This window comes from Arvicanthis niloticus, chromosome 23, assembly GCF_011762505.2.
Source record: "Arvicanthis niloticus isolate mArvNil1 chromosome 23, mArvNil1.pat.X, whole genome shotgun sequence".
NCBI classification, from domain to species: domain Eukaryota; kingdom Metazoa; phylum Chordata; class Mammalia; order Rodentia; family Muridae; genus Arvicanthis; species Arvicanthis niloticus.
In genome coordinates this window covers 15,748,805-15,765,921 of record NC_133430.1, presented here as the reverse complement: position 1 = coordinate 15,765,921, position 17,117 = coordinate 15,748,805, and the positions used below count along the sequence as shown (strand labels likewise).

At 37.5% G+C, this 17,117-nt stretch overlaps 1 protein-coding gene across 1 annotated transcript in view; it reads right to left on the bottom strand.

The window, feature by feature from the left end:
- Btbd7 (BTB domain containing 7) overlaps positions 1–17,117 on the bottom strand; it is an 85,456-nt gene that overhangs the window by 42,567 nt on the left and 25,772 nt on the right. Inside the window, 2 exon segments of the mRNA XM_076921341.1 lie at positions 10,011–11,090; positions 12,569–12,756. Of these exon segments, the coding sequence (XP_076777456.1) occupies positions 10,011–11,090; positions 12,569–12,650 (1,162 nt within the window). The 5' untranslated portion in view covers positions 12,651–12,756.

Below are 17,117 nucleotides of genomic sequence, written 5' to 3'. Positions count from 1 at the left end.
ATACCAGAAGAGGGCATCAGATCCCATTACAGATGGTTGTGAGCTACCATGTGGTTGCTGGGAATTGAACTCAGGACCTCTGGAAGAGCAGTCAGTGCTCTTAACCACTGGGCCATCTCTCCAGCCCTCATTCCTTTAATCTAAGGGACTAGCATACAGTAAGTCTTCAACAAATGTGTGTTGTAATTATTTTAAAAAGTGGCCGCAGGTCAAGCCGTTTATCTAAGCTGCAGCGGCTCTGGGTAGCTCAGCCTCCATGTTTAGTGGCCAGAGGCCACATGCACACCACAGCTAGAAACGGCTAGCCAGAGACACCAGCCCTGCCACCCATGAGCCGCCAGCATGTGAGATGGCTCTGCCAATCTTCCACGCTGTCTTCGCAAGGCTGAGCACTGCCAGGACCATCCTGCCATCCACGCAGGCCCAGTAAGAAAAAAGAGACTCTAATGCTTAAATATTAATCAAAGGCTTATCTATTTGGTAATGCTCAATAACAAGATGCCCATACAATCAGAAGTGTAACCCAATACCCAACCTAGATATACCAACTACCTTTGACTGCCAGGAACACGTGAACATCCACCTTCATTCCCCCTCTCTCGTCTCTGTCTCTCTCCTCTGGTCTCCCCTAGCTCCTCCTCTTCCTTCTCCTCTTCCTCCCTTACTCCTCCCACCTTAGCTCCTCCTACAAATGTGCTAGATGAAAAAAGAATGGGAGTCATAATACTAATTTTACACTGAAACCCTGTATGAATGGAGAAGCTATAATTTTTATCTACCTTCAGTATCCCCTTTTTGCTTTTATTTGTTTGAAAACTCACATAGCATTAATAGACCAGATTTAGAGATCCACACTATCCAGCCACTGTACATGTGAGTAGTACTGGGTAGCAAAGAGAAGGACTTGCTCACACTAAGAGTGTGCCATGGGACTCTTACCCCAGCTTCAGCACTTCCATTTAATACTTCTAAAACAGAAAAGGGAAAAAAAACAAACAAACAAAAAGAAATCTGGCATAAAAATGTAGACGTGGAGTATTCACACCATTAAACACTTGAAGTGCTACTTAAAAATATATTTTAAGCTGGTTGTTGGTGGCGCACACCTTTAATCCCAGGGTTAGGGAGACAGTGGAATAGGGATCTCTGTGAGTTCAAGGCCAGCCTGGTCTACAAAGTGAGTTCCAGGACAGCCAGAGCTACACAGAGAAACCCTGTCTTGAAAAGCCAAAACAAAGAAACAAACAAACAAACAAACAAAAAAAAACCAAAATAAGCAGATACATTTTTTAGAAAGATGTACTGTTTTGTATGTATGAGTATTTTGCCTGCAAGTACATACATGGTGCCTATGGAGTCCAGAAGAGGTGCTGTGGATAGCTATGAGCTACCATGTGGGTGCTGAAAATGAAACCCAGCTCTTCTGAAAAAACAGCAAATTCTCTTAACCACTGAGCCATCTCTCCAGCCTGAGTGCTTACTATCTTTACTGCTCACACTTTCAAACCAAGAAAACTATCTAGTTTCTTTCTTCTTTAAAGAGTTAATGTTATGTGCATGTGTGTGTATGTCTGAGCATGTGTGCAGGGGTGGGGTGGGATCAGAGAGCAGCTTGGAGGTGTTATCTCTTACCATGTGGGTCTCAGGGATTAAACTCAGGTCACTGGGCTTGGCAGCAAGGTACTTTTAACCTGTGAGCCACCTCTCTGATCCTAGTTACCTAGTTTTAAATTGACATGAATAAAGAATAATAAACTAATTACACAGTTTAGCTTAAGGCATTTTATAAACCTATTATAGTAAGATATAAGCTCAAATAACAATATATTTAGAAAATAAGATGCATTTATTTCCTGAAATTCTCGTCAAACAAGCCTCAATTAGGAAAGAACACAGTGTAAGCCTGACAGTATAAACCTAATTTTATACTAAATCAATCGAAAAGGCTTATTATATTACTATAAAGAGAAGTATGTTTGATAACACTGTTTTGATAATGATATTTAAGTGTGCAAATGTATTTCTGCTTTCTGGTGTTAGTTTTAGGTGTGCAGATATTTCACCTTCAAACACTAACATGTAAAGCACAGCACATAGGAATGAACACTAAGCATAATGTATATAAAAATGTTTTAGATACATGTATAGGCAAAAGCCAGATGACAATCTTGGGTAGTGTTTCTTAGGTCCCTCTACTTTGTTTTTTAAAACAGGATCTTTTACTGACCTAGAGCTTGCCTGGCTGGCTCCTGAGGCCATGGGATCTGCCTGGTTCTTCTTCTCTAGTGCTGGGACTACAAATGCATACCACCGTGTCCAGGATTTTACATGGATTTAAGAATCAAAGTCAGGTTGTAATGCTTGCATAGCAATAATCTGCCAACTGAGTCATCCCTTCAGCCCTTAAAATCTTAGTATAAAAAGTCATCACCTTCATGGAGATATATTTAGTACGATTAGAACCATGTCAATCTTTATTAGAAAAATGTCTGAAGGCATTTTTCTGGCCAACTTATCATCACTGAATGTTTTTAGCAGTTCCATAAACACACTTGGAGACATTCACAAACAGTATTTTTATTAGTTGTAGTTATCACTGTAGATAGAGACTACAAGTTCTTAAACATCTTTTGTATTACTTGTGTTATCTGAATCTAACTAGCTGTGCATTTATTTTCTGTATATTTAGAAAGTATCCTGAAAATTTATTAAAAATAAATAATATGTACTGACATAAAATTTCTCAAGGTTTATTATTAAGTATGAAAAAAGGACAGCAGAGCAAGAGGTATAGCATGATGCTATTTATAAGACAGAGTAAGAGCATCATGCTATACTTCTTGCTCTGCTGAGGATTACTTAGCTCTCATTAGCTATTCAGAGTAACTAAGAAGCTGGAATGATGGCTCAGGGGACCCAACACCCTCTTCTGATCTCTGTGGCCACAGTATACATGAGTAGACATTCACACATACACATATAAAAATAATAAAAAAAATTAAAAACATAATTCACAGTACATAGTGAAGAGTCTACTAAGAGCAAAGTACTATTCTAGGTTTTTGCAGTGACTGGAATAGTATCAATATTTTGATTCTCTCTTTAGGAAACATACAATATTATTATATGACTAGAAAAAAATGAGACAGGAACACAGGCATTTCTAAAGCCAAGTTAGAAAATGGAAATACCTAACAATAACAAATGTTTGAAAGTTCTTAGAAAATAGAAAATACTTTTTAACTTGGAGTGGCTAATATAAAGCAAGGCACAAAGCATCAAGTTTTTTCTTAAAGATTGGGGCAATATTTGGAAATTTAAGGCAATAAAATATCAGGCAATAAATAAAAATAAAATGCAAAGGTTCCCTGTACAAAGATGACAGAGGGAACGTGTGTAATCTATACCAAAAATTGTTTAAAATAAGGTATGTACGCAAATGTTATATTCAGAACTCTATTCAAAGTTGCAGTAAACTGTTTATAAATGTTAGCTCTCCTTGATTAGATAGGAATCATCTCAGTCAACTGAACTGTCACTCAGGAAACTAAAAGTAATTCTTTACGTCCCATGTTGAACTCTCATCTGCTGAAAACAGTCTTTAGCCTAGTTCAATGTTCTCCCAGAATCATGCTCAGACTCATTTGCTTTAGAAGGAACAGTTACAAACAGAAGTAAAATGAATTGCCAGCTGTGACAAGAAGAAGAGTGTCAATATGCAGAACAACTGAAACAATGGAAAGAGGAGACATGGACGAGGGAATGGAGACACTGGCTCTGTCCTTCTGCATGTTTCCAGGCACACACTCTTGGAAGCTGGCCAAGCTGTTAAAGCAAAAAATTAGGTCAATGTTTTTGTGGCTTGTTAAGATTTCTAATTCAATAAAATATATTCATAATGACTAAAAATATGGCAAGTACAATGTGTAGCCCATTTTAAAATGAAGATTTATAAATAGATTTCATCTTCCAAAGGTTGAAAATGTAATTTTTGATCCAGATAAGTTTAAGGTCTACAGTGCAATGTCTGACATTAAAAGACACATGTGGTTTGGTACTACTTCTGGGCTATTTTGTTCTGAGGTCAGCAATATTTACATGTCAAAGACAGAAGTAGGTCTGTGGATTGTTAAAGTTTATGAGAAAGACATTACACTAGGAAAGTAGATTTTTCTTCAAAATGGAAAAAATTTTTAAAAAGCAGTAGTAGTATACTTTCACTTCTGTTTTCATAATGTAAGAGCCACTGCCCAGCATATGCCACTGGTGCTGTAAATGTCACAGTAGGAAAACACTTGTTTTTATTTCTGGCTTCTTCCAATTTAGTAAGCTATTTGGGAATTTAATTTTATATGCTCATTTTGTTTTTAATATAGGTACCGGCATCAATCAGGCTTCTTGAGTAGCTACTACAGAATAATTCTAGGTGTCTTAAGAAAAAAAAAAGGGATTAGTCTGAAGAGGTTTTTTGTTAATTTACAGCATTGCTAGGAAGGCTAGTTACTGGGCTAACTCACTCAACAGGCAAGATCAGAGAAGGCTGGAGAGTGAGCACTCTTCCATGCGCTGTCTTGGAACCTGGGCCAAGATAGCTCCTGTTCTGTGGCAGATCAGTGTGACAGCGGTAATAGTACCCTTTCTCTTTTTTTCTGTAGACATTGTTGCTCTCCCCTGCTTCCAGCAAACATTCTCAATAGCATCTGCTTTCTGTGCTACTTAGCCCCTAACATGAAAGGCCTAGGTCACATGTTGAAATCCAGTCACAGAAGGAAGCCAAGAAGCCTTTTCCAGTTTGTCTTCTGGGAGGTGGGCTCTCTTCCCTCTAAGTACCTACACAAAACTGGGAAGGCTCCAGGCCTAGGAAGCCAAAAAAACTCCAATGACCCATAGAAGAAAGCAGACTGTTTAGAAAAGAATGGCTGAAACACAACAGAAGCCTCTGTCCTCTGACTAAGTGCTTTAGACTCCAGAATCTGGGACACTTTGAGCAGCAACCTACTCAAGTCCCTGCTCCCGACAATCTTTGAACTTCCTGGCTGGGCTAACAATTCCAAGTGGTTTCCTGGTTTCAAGAAGAAACTGGACTCACAATAAATACTCTTTCAAACTGATGCTTCAGTAACTACTAGTCTGCATACTTGGGCCACTACCTTCTACTAGACCTGTAAAACTGGTCCTCGAATTGTTCCCCTTTCCCACCATGCCTAAATTCCTGGACTTATGGATCAGAAGAACTAGCATGAGTTAATTACAACAACTTTATCAGAACAAGCTAGTTATTAGTTTCTGAACCCATCAAACTCAGAGGCTGTCAGGATGATCAAATTAGTCAAATTAAATCAAAATTATAAGCACGATCTCATTTGTTACCATTCTTCACAGATGAAGCCAAGAATATAGTTCAGTTGGCTGAGTTGTCTGTCATACACATGTACACCCTCCCTACCTCCATCTCAGCACCACAAAAATAGCAGGTGATTCCAGTACTTTGGGAGGTGGAAACTAAAGGGTCAGAAGTTCAAGTCAATCCTCAGATAGTGAATACCAAAAGAGACCAAAACAAACAGGTAAAAAACAATAAAAAAAGAATCTTCATATTCATTTAACAGCAAAACAATTTTCATAAATGATAAATTCTTATTTTTTAAAAACAGGACGGTGGCCTTTTCTAGGTATGTCACTAATGTCATATCTGTATTTTAAAAATTAATTTGGGGGCTGGCAAGATGGTTCAGTGGGTAAAGATGCTTGCCACCAGGGTTGACAGATCTGATTTTGGTCCTGAAGGTCACTTCTACAAGTTTTCCTGAGCTCCAGCCACACACATGCTTGCTGTGGCACATGAATACCTATATACACATGCACAAACATAAATGTAATAAAAATTAAAATTAGTTTTGTAATCAAGCTTAATATGCTTGTAATTTTAAAGTTGAGTACTAATAAAATGATTATCCTAAAAAAACAAACCCCTATAATATTCAGTTCTGCTCCCAATTAATTCTTTAGCCCTTCATGTATTGTGTACTTCCACCATGTATTCTTACTTTTATTTAATTAATATTCAGTGTTCCTATTATAACAAATATTTAAATACTACTTACTGCTGAGCTAAGCTCTAAACGAGATTATTTGCTTTTGTGTCATTTAGAACTTTACTTGTATATTAATTTCTTTACACAGTTGCTTCAGTGTCTAAATTTATTCCCAATTCTTTCTAAAAAGAGTCATAAAGTTTCAGTATAATTTGGTACTTTTTGTTTAAACATTAATTTAAGTAACTGATCTAGATTTGAGGATTTTTGTTCTGGTCTGGTCTGGAGCAACATATCCTTTCCCCTCCCTAACCCTAACCTTAATCTTAACATGACTGGTACCTAGGCTGCACTTTGCTCTCCTCATGCATTAAATGCTATTTCCTGGTCCCATTTCTTTATTTTTGTTTTACTTTAGCATTTGGTGAATCACATCTTTAGTAGCTTCCTGAAGTGAGGATGCAGAAGTGTAGATATTTATACTTTGGTTTTTCTCCTTTGTTGTTGCTCTTTTCTTTCTAGATTTCTTCAAGCTTACCTCTTAACCCTATTATATTTTTCATTTCTGCTCTCACTTTAAGAGCTTCTGCAATTCATTCATTCATTCATTCATATTGGATTTTTTGTGTATCCCTGGCTGTCCTGGAACTCTCTGTATATAGGACAGGCTGACCTCTGCCTCCTGAATGCTGGGATTAAAAATGTGCACTACTACTGCTCGGCCCCTTCTGTTTTATTGTTTGAACTCAGAATTTTGTCTGCTGTAGTGATTTGTTCAGTGTAGGAACTGAACATAGAACCTTATACACATTGGCTGAGTGCTCTACACTTAAGGTATACTATTTGTGAGTTACCAATATTATTTTGTGTGTCTGTTTGCAAGGTCTAACTATATAGCCCTGGATGGCCCCAAACTCAATATTCTTGCCTTGGTTTTCCAAGCTCTGGGACTATGTTCCTAAGAAGAAAGTTAAGCAAATCATGATTTTACCTTCAAGTCATCCAACAGTCCTAGTTTCACAATCTTTCTCACCTGAACATCTTCATTTGAATCACAGAACAAACAATACCGACCAAGATTGAAGAGATGACTCAGAGGTTAAGAGCAATGCCTGCTCTAGAGGACCTGGGTTCAAATCCCAGTTCAAAACTATTCTTTTTTCATTGTTTTTTGCCCGTTTGTTTTGGGGTCTTTTTGTATTCACTAACTGAGGATTGACTTGAACTTCCAATCCTTTAGTTTCCATCTTCCAAAGTTACTCCAGTAACTCTCTGGCCTCCTTAGACACCAGGCATGCACACAGTGCATATACATAGACACAGGCAAAACACACATACATATAAAATAAATAAAAAAACACAGACTACTCAATTCTCTCTAAAATGATACACAGCTACAACTATGAGAGATGTGTGGAAGCAGTCAGGTTTCCCATATACAATAGATGGCTGAGTCTAAGCATCGTTGGTACAGACTGTTAGGAAAGCTAACTGGAAAGTAGTAAGTAGACTGATCCTGAGTAGTCTGATAAAAACCATGTTAAGAGAGTAATCAGCTGGGAGGTGGTGGCGCACACCTTTAATCCCAGCACTTGGGAGGCAGAGGCAGGTGGATTTCTGAGTTCGAGGCCAGCCTGGTCTACAGAGTGAGTTCCAGGACAGCCAGGGCTACACAGAGAAACCCTGTCTTGAAAAACAAAACAAAGCAAAACAAAACAAAACAAAACAAATGAGAAAGAGAAAGAGAGAGAGAGAAACCAGCTTAAAATTGTGATGAAATTATAATGAAATCTTAACACCAATAAATGTCTAAAAATCTATGAAATATACTTAATATTGGGCTTAATTAGTAAAATTACTTTTAGAGAAGACTATTATCAGGGATGAAGTTCAGCAGTAGAGTGCTAGCCTTAGCCTAGGGCAGGAGAGAAGAAAAAGTATGGCAATAAAGATATACCAATCAGAAAGACTTGCAGCTGACATTTATTGAATGCTTATTGCATATCAAGTGCTGTTCGTATGAATTAACATATACGGTTTTCTTAATCCTCAGAATAATAGGGTTATTATTCTTTTTGCAAATCAGTAAGACAGGGAATTAAGAGGTATATGCCTTACTTACAAGTCAAATATGTTAAGATGCTGTAGAGGAGGATCCAAAGCCAGTCCACTTGGCTCCAGATCTGAGCTTTAAGCTTTAACACATGAAATTCTTCCACAAATAACATTTGTCTCCTCATAGAAATGAGGTAAGGCTATGTTGAAGCTATAAAGGGCTGAGTATGATTCTATCACAGGTATGAAGGAAAGGTATGTTACACAAAAAGCACAAGACGCTAAAGTGAAAACCATGGTTCACAATGTATTTTGAATGAGAAGAGACACGAGCTCTTACTTGTTTAGCTAGACTGAAACAATATACGGGATGTTTTAGATCTTTAAATGTACTGTACGAATGCAATTTATACATAAATGACAGAAAAAATTAACTCATCTAAGAGAATAAAAGAGCTCCAGGTAGCACCAAGTATCACCAAAGCCCTAAGAGTTAGCTTGCAATTTCACGTTTCACTCAAAACTAAAACAATTACTACATTAAGGTATGCACTTTCACTTTTAAAAACAGGTAAAAATATATGGTACACATCTGGATTTTATTATGTAAACCTGTCAAAATCTAAAAACAATTTGAGAAAAGAAAGATTTGTCATACCTTTTTGATGCTGTGGCAAACTTCAATTTTTTTTCTGTAGAAGCATTTTCTCACAAATTTGGCTTTATAGAATAAAGGAATGGTAGGTCAAGCTGCTAGGTCATTTCTGATATTGTCCCTACAAACTGGCATCTAAATAGTTATTAATATGACTATTTAAAAACAGTCATATTAAACTATTAAACTATTAACACATTAAACTATTAAAAACAGTTTAATGACACACTGGCTGTGGTAACAAAAAAACTAGTCTGTTACTGAAAGACAATGGTAATTAAATTTTGAAAGATTATGTGTAAGAAATTTTAATGTCTGTTCCTTTTTCAATGCCTGATTCTAACATCATTATCACCTACTAAGGCTTAAAAAAAATGCAATACTTTTTGAGATAGAAAGCCACATTCATTAAGTTTTTCTCACTAAAACTGTCACATTCTCTTCTAGTTGGCAGCTTTTAAAATTCTTTTAGTGACTGTACTAGCAAAATAAAATGTCTCAAGTAATATTGGGTCATATAACATTTCATTTTACTTTACAGCCACAGAAAGCTAAATATATACTTTTCCTTTGTAGTGAGAAAGGTCTCTTTCCAGCTCTGAAATGCTACTGATTCAAACATTTACCAACAGGCATATACTTCTTTAACACAATACTCATATGATCTCTATCTATCCATCCATCCATCCATCCATCCATCCATCCATCCATCCATATCTTTTTGGTTGGTTGGTTGGTTTGTTTAAAACAAATGAAACAAGCTTGTGGGTCTAACTGCTTTACAAGCTAATATTTGATGTACAAGTTGAGCCTGAAAGATACAAACTATTTTAAAATGTAAGTCAAAGGCTTACTTCAAATAAATTTATGTTTAAATGTGTCCTACCTTTTATTTCTATAATTCTAAGCATAAACAAAGAATCAACAAGGTATTAAATATAAATACAGGAATAGAAACTTGAATCCGGGAAAATGGACTGGTTCAAAGTCAAAGCAGAGACAGCGTAGGAGGCTAATCACATATCCCACACCCATCATCTTACATTAGGGAAGAGCAAGGCTGCAGTCTCACCTAATGTTCTTTATCTGATGATAATGAATGCTTGATTTTAATATTAAATGAAAAGCTATATTAATGCTGACCCTGCAGTTGTTTTAGCATTCATAATTACAGACCGAGAAAAATTAACCCTGTATATTCTAGACACTATTATCATAGAATTAAAATACTTGTTTTCAATTTAATAGACAAATAGAATTCATACCTTGTGCAAGCATGTTAAATTCCAAGAACAGTGCTATGTGGTAAAGTTCCATGGCTTCTTCTGCCCTGGTCATGTTTGGCTTCCCTGCGACGAGAGCCTGAACTTCACTGAGACTCCCCACAGAGGGGCTACAGTGCAAAACAGAGAGGTCCACCACGTCGGTATACATACAGTGTAATATCACTTTTGCATATTTTTTTGGTATAATGGACTCATCTAATATAATTCTTGTGGGAGTTCTCAAAGTTCGGTCTGTGATTTCTTCACCAGTCCGTATTCTCCTTTGCAATAAATTTCGGAAAAATGGGGACCGTGCAGAAATAATAGCCTTGTGGGCTTTAAGCTCTTCATCTAAACAGTTCTGATTTCCACCAAAAGCTTCAACTAGTTCAGAATCTGACGAAAAACTAAGGACAACATCATAATAACACATATAATCAAAGAGTCCACGCATATCTACATCAAGGGAATTTGGTGTTCCAAATTCTTCACTAAGCTGAACAAGGATATCGACATTCTGAAATCTTGAGTCCTCCATTCCAAATTCTCCTGTATAAAGGTAGTGTAACAAGGCAGAAAACATGGGCATATCAATACCAGCTGTACTGATGTCCATTATTATCTCTGCCCCATACTCAGGTGAGGAAGAAAGCAGTGTTTTAAAAAATGGACACCTTGCTGCCAAAATGGCCCGATGAACAGGAAAACAAGTTTCTTGAAATATTAAGTCCACGTCAGTACAGTACTTATACTCATAAAGGTCAGCCATGTCCTTCTGCAGTGTCCGAGCTTCTGGTCTAGCCAAACTGGCTTGCAGAGAAAGCTCCTTTAAGGCTGAAGTTCCCTCATATTCTTCCACTAGTGCATTGACATCTCTAACATCCCACCCAGAGAGGAGTTCTCGCATCTGCTTGGCGTGATCAGCCGATCTATTAGATTTTCGGCGTTTAATAAACTTCTTTTTGAGAGTGGCAAGGCCAGAGGTTCTCTTTTTTTTGTCTTGTGGTTTCTCATGGCCATGGTCAAGGCTATACAACTTTGACTCACAACCATAGCCTTGCTGAGAATAGGAAGATGTTCCTAAGAAGAAAATTAAGCAAATTATGATTTTTTAATATTCACTTTCAACATTAATATATTTCATGTCAAAAATTTTTACACAGTCCTACATAATTCGAGTAAAAATGTAAAAATGAATGCTTTTATGAATACAAATAACTCATTTTTATATTAAGAAAGAGGGCTGGGCACTGTGGTGTACACTTGTAATCTTACCATTTAGAGGTTGAGGCTTGAGGTCAAGAGTATGATTAACAGCCTAGGCAAGGAGAGCTCAAATATACATAGGGGTGTGTGTGTGTGTGTGTGTGTGTGTGTGTGCACGCGCACGTGTGTGCATGTGCTTGGGAAGGGGTAGAGAAGATGGCTTCGTATTCAGATGCCCATCCATTGGCATAAAAGCTGGACACAATGGTACAGTGCTGTAAGGTTAGATACAAGCAGCTCCTAGGAGATCACTGCCCAACCAGTATAGCTAAAACATGAGTTCCAGGCTCACTGACAAACCCATCTTTAAAAGGAAGGTAGAGGGGCTAGAGCTATGGCTCAGTGGTTAAAACACCACTGTTCTTACAGAGGGTTTCCAGCCACAACAACCTGACCACCTGTAAGTCCAGTTCCAGGGGACCCAACATCCTACTGTGGACTCTGCAGGCACTCATCACACAAACATATATTCAGGCACAGACACATACACAGAAAAAAAGAAATCTTAAAAGACAAATATGGTGGAATGTGATTGTGTAATTGGGAAAGATACTTGATGTCAATCTCTGCATTCCTTTGTATACACAAGCAACTGTACACATGTGTGCATACACCACACACACACACACTTAAATAAAAGATATAAATCAAATTTAAAAGGGCCAGAAAGATGGTTTAGTGGAAAAAGTCACTTTGCCATCAAACCTCTTACCTGAATTTGGTTCCTGGGACCCACATGGGGATTAAGAGAGAACTTACTCTCACAAGTTGCCTACCGACTTTCAAATATGTGCCATGTGCACACACAGACACAGACACAGACACACAGACACACAGACACACACACACACACACACACACACTTGTGCAATAAAATGTTCTGTAACAATTTTTAGTAAAAAGGAAGGTAAGGAAAGAAGAAGAAAAGGAAAAAAAAAGAGCAGAACTAGAATAAAAAATTTGTCTAAATTTTTAAAAATGCCTTCGGTTTTCTAGCAAGCAAGGACTGTATCAAGGGTTCAGTCATGGATTTTTAGGAAATGAGAAACAATTTGCAAAATAAGAATACTATATATAATTTTAAAATGTTTTTTTCTCTTCAATCACATTAAAGTTATAGTTATAACACGCCAGATTAACATTGGGGTGAAGATAGGGAACTTGGGTATCACAGAATTACTACCTGTAATAATTTTTCTATGGCTCAGTACTCTTCATCTACAAAGATAACTGTTAACACATTTCTAATTATAGTCTTAACAAAAAATAAAATTAAGGGAATGAACAGTTACCTATGAAAGTCTGCTGGGCCTGTGAATTTCCCCCTACCCTTGGGGAACATGAATGAGGATAGTTAGATGCATTAGCACCCATTTTCTTCAGTCACTTCGGCATTCCATCTGCTGGTTCTTCAGAGGGTAATCCCAGAGGCCTTTACAAACCTTCAACCCTGGATCCAGCAGCCTCTCTTCATCCATTTCTTGATAAAACAAAAACAAATTATTTGTTGTTTCAAATGTTTTTTAAACCATACAGTTTTTTTCCCAAATAATATACTGTCAAGTTCACATGTAAGTTTTTTTTAGTGTAAAGACGTCTAAGTCTTCCACATATAATGAATATGTATCACCTCCCATTTTAGGCATAACATTATGCACTTTTCAAGATGACAAGAAACATCATACTTATATAGTTATTAGAAGAGCATTTCAAAACAAAGGGAAAGTATCTGTACTAAAGCAAAGGTTCCAAGAGGGGGTAACAGTCAGGAGGCAACGATCAGCCATCATAAACTAACGATCTACAAGGAAGAGGCTGATCAGTATCTGCAAAGAGCACATGTCCAAGTGACTGACTGGTCCTTTGTTTCCACTCCAAGGTAAGACAGCTTTACTCTTGCATATTTTACAAAACAGGGGTTTAAAAAAAGCAGATGATTAGCTCCTGGCATTTGTAAGCTACTTGTTCTGTTTAAATATAGTAGAAAGACAAAGGAAAAGCCAAGTTTTGTTAATTCTTGTCTTAATTTTTGAGAATATATATATATATATATCATATCATATCCAAATACCACCTTTTAAAAAATTTGACACACGGTATAGCTAAGTTGTTCAGGCTGCCCTTGAACTTGCCATCTTTCTGCCTCTGCCTCCTAAGTAGCTGGGATAACAGGCTTGCATCCAAGCCCAGTCAAAAAATAATCTTTTAGTCTATCTTTCCCATAAATCCTGAAGTAAAAACAAAACTTTTATTATCTAACACTGTAATTTTAACACATATAGGTCAGGTGCAAAAACTGGTTAATTTTTAATGACTACACATTAATTTTGAGCTAGGAAATTAATTCTCAGAGCTGAAAAGAGGCGATATATGCTTAGAGGAGAAACTAAGATAGAGAACAAAGTGAATAGAAACATTTCTAATTCTGTATACTTATTTGGATACACATATATAACTTATCTAACCAAAAAGGTAATGGTTTAAGAAAAACAACTTAAAATTATTAGAACTGTTAGGATAAATGAGTTAGCAGGTAATCCAATCTCAGAATAAAGGATGAAATGTTTAACAATAAAAATAGAAAAAACTATACAAACACTTTCATAGAAAACCTGGTGGTATACCTTAGAAATTTATATTTAAGAAAAACGACTATTAGCTGGGCATAGTGGTATATGTCTTTAACCTTAGCACTTGAGAGTCTAAGGCAGGAGAATCTCAGGTTTCAGGCCAGCACATCTGAGCTAGTGAGACCTTATCTCACAAAGGGGGGGGGGGAATCACATGTGTTTTCCCCTGATCTTTCATGTACACATTCATACAGACAAGCATTTTCATATATATGTATGTACACATAGAAATCTAGTACCAGTGTTCAGTGTAAGGCTAGAGGTTTTCTAACTAGATGCAGATACTGGGTAAAGCAGAAATAACTCTAATCAAACCACATGTTTGATTATGATACACACAGCTTCTCCATACCTACAGAACTATGAGAACACTGCACTTTTGAAGTTTACTTCAACACATTGGATATATGGTTAGACATACATGGACAGTCAAACACATCTCAAATCATTCTGTAGAAACTACAAAGCAAGGATGCTAAAATCTTTATGTTGCAAGATATTTGATCACAGGAGTGAGCCCTGAGATTACCGTTGTTTACTGAAAAAAAAAAAAAAGTCTATTTCTAGTTGTGATGAGGCTCAGCCCTTAGCACACACCTTTACTCCCAAACAATGAAGATAAAGTTAGTTTGTAGAAGGAAACACCATGTTTGAAAGTGATGTGTAAAGTGGCAGGCAAAGTGACAAATGAGAGGAAGATTTGACAGACTAGGATATGCCCAACTCTCAGAGGAAGAGAGAGGAAAGGGAAGCTACTTAAGGGAGAACAGTACAAGCCAGACAGGTGAAGACAGAATGAGCCAGAGGACAAGGAGCCAGAAGATCAGAACAGATTGCCAGAGTTAGTTTGAGGCCAAGAAGAGCAATTTATAGAGAAGCTCAGAGAAGTCAGACTCAACCAGTCAGCTTAAAGAGGAGTTTTGAGCAAGAAGAGCTGAGCTGAACCAACCAGAGATCAGAAAGAACTAGGAAGGAGTTAGCTTATTTAGCAGTAAGTCTCAGGCTGCATCCTAGGCCCAGACAGGACTGTGTGGAGAAGCTTCTGGGACGAGGCTTAGGTTAGCAGGTGGAGGCAGTAAGCTTTAGAGACTATAATTACATCAGGCAAATAACAGTTACATTTACATGTTTAATATAATATACTGTAAACATTAAATAGTTTAAAAAATAAATTCTTTCATCAAAGTACATTTTAAAACACACGAACCTGTACAAGAACTTCAAGTCTTTGAAGAAAGATATTGAGGAAGATATCAGAATTCAACACAATTCTTTACAGACCTTGAAATAGCTATTTTCACCTTTACATGTTAAAAAGAAAAACAAAACAAAACAAAACAAAACCTAGGATAGCCAAGACAATCCTGTATATAAAAGAACTTCTGAAGGTATCACCATTCCTGATTTCAAGTTCACTACAGAACAATAGTAATAAAAACTGTATGGTATTGGCATAAAAACAGGCAGGTTGATCAATGGAATAGAATCGAAGAACCAGAAATAAACCCACAGTTTATGGACAGTTGATTTTTGACAGTGAAGTCAAAACCATACAACAGAAAAATGAAAGCATCTTCAACAAAAAGTTCTGTCTAACTGGCTATCTGAATGTAGAAGAGTTCAAATAGATTCATATTTACCACCCTGACTCAAGTCCAAGTCGACAAAAGAACTCAACATAAAACCAGATAGAACAGAAAGTGGAGTATAGCCTTAAATGCAGCATTGGTACAGGAGACAACTTCCTGAACAGATCATCCATAGCTCAAGCACTAAAATCAATAATAAATATGACCTCATGAAACTGAAAACCTTCAGTAAGGCAAAGGTCACCATCATTAGAACAAAATGACAGTCCACAAATTGGGAAAAGATGTTCACTAACCCTACATCTGGCAGAAGGCTAATATCCAAAATATATAGAGTTTAAGAAATTAAGACAACAACAACAAACCAAATAACCCAATTTAAAAATGTAGTACAGAGCTAAATTAAGAATTCTCAACAGAGGAATCCCTAATGGCCCATGAAACAAAGAAATGTTCAATATCCTTCAGGGAAATACAAATCAAAACAACTCTGATATTCCACCTTACATCTTAGTCAGAATGGCTAAGATCAAAAACTCAAGCTACAATTCATGCTTATAAGGATGTGGAACAAGAGGAACACTTCTCCATTGCTGGCAGGAGTGCAAACTTGTACAAACACTTTGGAAATCAATTTGGCTGTTTCTGAGAAAACAGAATAGTTCTACCTCAAGACTCAGCTAAACCACTCCTGGGCATACATCCTTAAGAAGCTCCATCATGCTAGATGGATACTTGCTCAACTATGTTCACAGCAGCTTTATTCCTAACAGCCAGAAACTGGAAACAACCTAGATCCCCCACAACTGAGGAATGGATAGAGAAAATGTGGTTCACTAACACAATGGAATACTACTCAGCGATTTAAAAAAAAGGGGGGGGGGAAATCATGAAATTTTGCAGACAAATGGATGGAACTAGAAAAATATCATCCTGAGTGAAGTAACCCAGAAAAACATACATGGTATGTACTCACTTATAAGTGGAGATTAGCCATAAAGTACACGGTACCCATGCTATAATCCACAGACCCAAAGAAGCTAAGTGACGGGGGGGGGGGGGGGGGGGGGGGGGGGGGGGGGGGGGCTAAGGGAGAATGCTTGAATCTCACTCAGAAGGGAATATAACACAGACATTAGAGGTAAATGGAGGGAGAGAATTAGATGGGAGAAGGGGATGGGGGTGGAGTGGGGATGGAGGTGAATATCAGATGTGGGGGGAATGTTGGAGATACAGGGATTGAAGTGGCTACATCCTGTAGCCAGGTGGGACTTCCAGTGGAGGAAGGGGCCATCAACACACCCACAAAACCTTCGATCCAAAATTTGTCCTGCCTACAAGATGTGCAGGGATAAAGATGGAGCAGTGATTGAAGGAATGGGCAACCAATGACTGGTCCAACTTGAGACCCATCCCATTCGAGAGAGCCAATCCCTGACACTATTAATGATACTCTGCTAAGCTTGCAAACAGAAGCCTAGCGTAACTATCTCCTGAGAAGCTTCATCCAGCAAAGGATAGAAATGGACCCTGTAGTGGTTTGAATATGCTTGGCCTATAGGGAGTGGTGTGGCCTTGTTGGAGGAAGTGTGTCACTTTGAGGATGGGCTTTGTATCTCCTA